Below are 5,399 nucleotides of genomic sequence, written 5' to 3' on the forward strand. Positions count from 1 at the left end.
CCCGTGACATCATCAATGACCCCTCACCCCCCCACCATGGACTGTTCTCTGGGAAGAGGCTTCACAGCATTCAATGCAGGACCAGCAGGTTGTGCATTTGAATTCTGCCAATGATAATCTTGATACGTGTTTGTTATCTAAATTACAAGGAAAAGTAAGTCATTGAAGAGGAGGCGCAGTAGACCAGGGTTCATCTCCTGTTTCCGAAAATCATCAAACTGCTAGAGAAACTTTTCTACAATTAAAACTGGTGATAAAAATGAATAATATTCAATAAGATCTATAGCTCTGGAAACAAAATAGGCTAAATAGACACCACAGAAGCTACTTTTTCAAAAAGCGTCCAACTTTACCCACATTCACCCAAGCAATCATCAAGAAGCAAACATAATGTTCTAATAATTCGTGATGAAATGAAATTTTAAATCACGTAACATAGCCTACCTGCCTTTAGGTGGAACTGGAGACTGGAAGAACTCCTGCTGTAAACCAATTAAACAAGGTGCAAACAGCTTTAGTCTGGTTGGGTTTTCCTTTGGGAATCTTCATAAAAATATATTTTCCCTAAAGCAAACCCGGTGTCTTTATAGTTGCATCCATGTTTAAGATGTTCTCCAGGGTCAGACCTCATTAATGATCACACACAACCCTTCACTTCTGAAAAAGTTCATCAACAAACTTCCTTCTTTGCTGGAATCCTTTTCCAAAACCAACAGCTTTGCTTTCTTTAGTGATCAGCTGGATCCACCGACTTTCTTCTTCTTCTTCTTGTTTTACTTGCGTCTTGCAACCAAATGGAGCATTATCGCCACCTACTTGATCTTATTTATGTTTCCTTAAATCCTTAGGTTTAGTCCAGTTTGTTGAAGATAAGATGACATGATTTTAAGTACTGTCTTTCTGGATTTATTTGAGAAGATATTTTTAATGTCCAGTTGTTTGATTCCTTCATGTTCCAGTCCTTTCCTTAAATCTATTCTTTGACTTGCATATTTAATACACTCAAACAGCACATGTTCTACTGTTTCTGGTTGACTACACATGTCACATTTTCCTGTTGGATGCTTCCCAATAACATGCAGTGACGCATTTAGCCTCGTGTGGCCTAGCCTAATTCTACTAAACATCCCCGGTTCTCTCCTGCTCTTCCCCAGAGGCTCTTCTTCTTCCACTTTTTGCTGTATCTTATATAAATGTCTTCCTTTATTTCCATTATCCCATAATTTTTGCCACTGTACCTTAATTTTGCTTCGTATGTACGATTTGATTTCTGTTTTGCTAATTGGTACTTTTACTTCTACCTCATTTATCGTCAACCCCTTCTTAGCTAACGAATCTGCCATCTCATTCCCTTTAATGCCACTATGTGCTGGAAGTTCAAAAAACTCAAAAAAATGCCAAAGTAGTTTTCAGGAGGAGGTTTTCAACTCGCTCAAAAATGAAAAGCACAGTTTTCTGGTTTCAAAAAGAGTTTTTTTAAACCTAAACAAAAATAATCTTCAAGTTGACTTACAAACAATTTAATTGTAAACGTTAATTGATGGTTTCACTACTCACTCCTTCACCAAACAATCATATCAACCACAGCAGCTGCTACTGCTTGTTCATCACAGCAGGAGGGTCAAATAGAATAAAGACATAAATAACAATTGATCTTTCACATAACCTTAGATGTGTAACATTAATGATTTAGCAAAAAGGAAATTGATCTAATTCTTAAGTGGTGCTAACAGCGCGTGACGTACAATTTGATCATTTCAGTACGCTGTGGTCAGAAAATTACATTTCTCTGGTTTCATATATTTAGTTATGCAATTTATCCAGTGAAAGATTTTTTTTTCTCAGTCTGTTTCAACTGCAAGGCTAAAAAAAGTCTGAAAGAAAGTTGTTTTGCATACAAGGAATACTTATTTCATAACAAGCCAAGTTCTTGTTCAAATCACTTTTTTTACAGTGTTCAACAACACATTTCAAAGCACTCTGCAAAGACAATTATGACGTCATACAGACAGATCGGTCAAAAGGTATTCTATAAAAGCATAGAATTGTTTACTCTGCAGCAATCTCTCACAACAAGCATAGAATCAACACCCTGGTACTCAATAATTTATCTGATTTTGTGCAATATTAGTGTCCGTAATTTTTTTATTGGTAATCGATTAGATATAGGTTTTCATTCAGCATCAGTTTGTCCAATATGTTGAAATTGATAAATATCATTTATTACGTAGGATTGAGTTTTTTGTGGATTAAAATACACTAAATGAGATGTTTTTCCAGCAGACAGGATCGGCCTCTTTTAAAAGTGAAACTCTGCTGTTACTTTTAGTGATAATAAGTTATTTCAAGGCAATTCTTTTGATTCATTTTTTTTTTTTTAAGTTTGAGTCTGAGAAATATGGAGGCTGGGCAGGGTCAACTTTAAATATCAAGCATGGATTCAATGCCTGTTCTCAAGTATTAGAAGGATTATTTTACATCTGGTTGCATCTTAAATCTTATTTCTTAAATTTATTAGTTCTGTTAGGTATACAATATATTGCTTCTGAGATTATATCAACAGTCATAAGGAAATTAAAAAAGCGATAACAGTAAATAGCAGCTTTAAGGACAGTAGAGTTTGTTATCTTTTTTTTTTTAAATCATATGGTTCTCACAGGACATTTTGTGAGTGTGGATGTTGTGCTGCAACCATATTCGCTTTCTGTTTTTCCTCATTGCTAATTAGGCCCATTCTTCTTCTCTCCATAATAAACACTATCAGAATGACCCAGTGAGACCTCCTGCTGCTCCACCTGTAGTCAAGGTGGGTGGGCTATGCGCAGCAAAAAAATAAAAAATGCATTTTATGCCCATTTGGTTTGACAAAATGGCCGTTTGGGAATCTTTCAGAACACTGACATTTCACCTCTGGTTTCTAAAGTTGCTCCTTTTCTGCTGATGGGTTGGGAGCACATATGTTCACCTGCCTGCAAACACATTTAGAGTGAGTTTACGTTGATGACTTAGTCTGAAGGGCTTCATGTTTTCATAGAGCTTTTCTCATGAAACATGCAAAAAAGGAGGAACATTTCAACATGACCAGCAGCCTGCTATGCTGAAAAAACACTGAACGATCCTTGATTATACAAATTGACCTCTGGAAATTAATAATAAAATGGAATCAGAATTGGAATTATTTAAAGCCCAATCGAACAATAGAATTTGTTTACTTATATTTCCTAATCTGAATAGAATCAGAGGTCTTCTACATTTTCCAGGCCAAGGACCCCAGACTGATGGCGATGGAGCAGGGACCCCCTAATTATATATATTGTAATAAATTGTGTTCTATCAAACTGGTCCTATAGTCACTCTATTACAGATGGAGTAATGTAACTAAAGTAATCCCTCCCTGGGATTATTAAAGTATTCCTGCTTCCTGGTTGATGGGACAGGTGTTGTGAATGAAACGGTGCCCAGCTTGAAAGAGCTCCTGTGTGTCGCTGAATGTGAGCATTGATGACTGAAAGACATCTTCTGCCTCCATTTATCTGTTTACTACAGTCTGTTGGATTCATGTTAATGTGGATTTAAAGACATTTCAATTAGTGGAAAAAACTGCAGGAGGGAATATAAAAAACTAAAGTCTTATCAACCAAAACTTTTGCAACCCCCATGCAGTACCTCTGTGGACCCCTAGGGGGTCATGGACCCCTCTGTCAAAGACCTCTGGATAAAACTGTTTTAATTTAGCAGTAAGAGGAAAATTAATTAAAATCAAAATCCTTCTGCTTTCGTTCTGACATTTGCAGACTTAATTTGGATTTGAATTTACGCTGGTGAAGATTATCATACATTCCAAAAAGAGTTATTAAACAATCCACTGGACTTTGTTTTCAGGTTTGAAGACGTTTCGCTTCCCATCCAGAAAGCTTTTTCAATTCAATATGTCAGAAAAAGTTTTGAGTTTGAGACTTTATAGAGTGGACCAAAAACAAAACCATGTTTTCTAAGCCAAAACAAGCTTTTGTTTTTGGTCCGCTGTATAAAGCCTCAAATTCAACACTTTTTCTGACATTTTTCTTTCTGTTTGAATCTTTTTTGTATTAGTAGCTGTAGTGGGGAAAAAGTATTCAGCTATTCACCCCAGTTAAATAAACAGAGATCGATGGATTTCACTCAGTCGGTGCTTTATTTTGATCTTTGCAAAGAGAGAACAGTTCATCATACGGCCGGTTTGCTTGGTAATCAGCCCTGTTCTGATCCCTTACTAATAACGAGGAAAAAGCCGTGAACGTTGTCTCAAAACACACATTACACACTATTAAGTTAAACTATAACAATTCTTGAGAAAGAATTTGGTTTGTCATGGAATAAATATTCCTTGTATGTAAAACACTTTTTCACTCAGACATTTATGGCTTTGCATGTGAAACAGACTGAGTAAAAACATTTTTCACTGGATAAATAGCACAACTAAATATATGAAACAAGAGAAATCTAAATTATAACAAACATCACAATTATTTTATATGATCATCGTTAGGATCTCAGGCACTTTTTCAGGTTTTTTAATTAGTTGATATGTTTAGGCCTGTCAGGAGCTCCTCAATCCTTTCCTGTAATTCTGGGTTTATGCTTCTTTTTAAGATCTTCTTCAGGTGAGTGATGCTCAACCGTCGATAAATGGATTCTTCTGGAATCTTTACTGCCATCATGAGGTATTCAGCAGACCTGAATGATTCATTCTTACCGAAGTATAAAAGGTTTGCATAATATTTGTAAAGCATCTGTTTTTCTACCGGATCCAGATCTTCTCTCTCCAGAAGCTCTGTGTAAATCTGCTCAGCTTTCTCTATGTCTACCTTTCTATAGACGTCAGCTAGAGATATTTTTTCTTTCAGGGAACATTCAGGGTAAGCATCAATCACTTCTTTCCACAGACTGATTGCTTTGTTGATAATTCTGGGATCAGGATTGCCTTCCTGTGAAAAGATCTTCTTAGTGTAGCATTTTGCAGCAGTTCTCTTTACAAAACGTGAATCAGGATGTCTCATCAATGCCTCATCGGCTATTTCAACGGCTTCGTCTACAGATAAGTACTTTCTATACAGCTTGATTAGCAGGTTGATCCCACAGTAGTTGTGCATCGGCTTTTCTAGAATCTTTCCAGCTAAATATTTTGCTTCATCCCGAATTTGTTTTTCCTTTGCACCTTGTGCATTCAGATAAAGAGCAGCAACATATAAGTTGTCTGGATCTCGTTCTGTGGCAGATTTCACTTTTTCCAGAACTTCAGGTGTCATGTCCTCCATGAAAGGTTTGAAGGAATCTGCTGATAATATTGCCCAGCTGCTCTGCCATTCCACGTTGTTTGGCTCCATCCTCACGGCTTTCTGGAAGAGCTCTGCAGCCTG

At 36.7% G+C, this 5,399-nt stretch overlaps 1 protein-coding gene across 1 annotated transcript in view; it reads right to left on the minus strand.

The window, feature by feature from the left end:
- Positions 1-2,888: 2,888 nt before the first annotated feature.
- The window catches only part of LOC107089930 (interferon-induced protein with tetratricopeptide repeats 5-like), an 18,243-nt gene continuing 15,732 nt past the window's right edge, over positions 2,889-5,399 (minus strand). The window contains exons 5-6 of the mRNA XM_015382994.1: positions 5,046-5,396; positions 2,889-2,969 (exon numbers count right to left, since the gene is read on the minus strand). Coding sequence (XP_015238480.1) covers positions 2,889-2,969; positions 5,046-5,396 — 432 coding nt within the window. The remainder of the gene's footprint in view (positions 2,970-5,045; positions 5,397-5,399) is intronic.

Source organism: Cyprinodon variegatus, unplaced genomic scaffold, assembly GCF_000732505.1.
Source record: "Cyprinodon variegatus isolate N-32 unplaced genomic scaffold, C_variegatus-1.0 Scaffold272, whole genome shotgun sequence".
In the NCBI taxonomy this organism is placed as follows: Eukaryota; Metazoa; Chordata; class Actinopteri; order Cyprinodontiformes; family Cyprinodontidae; genus Cyprinodon; species Cyprinodon variegatus.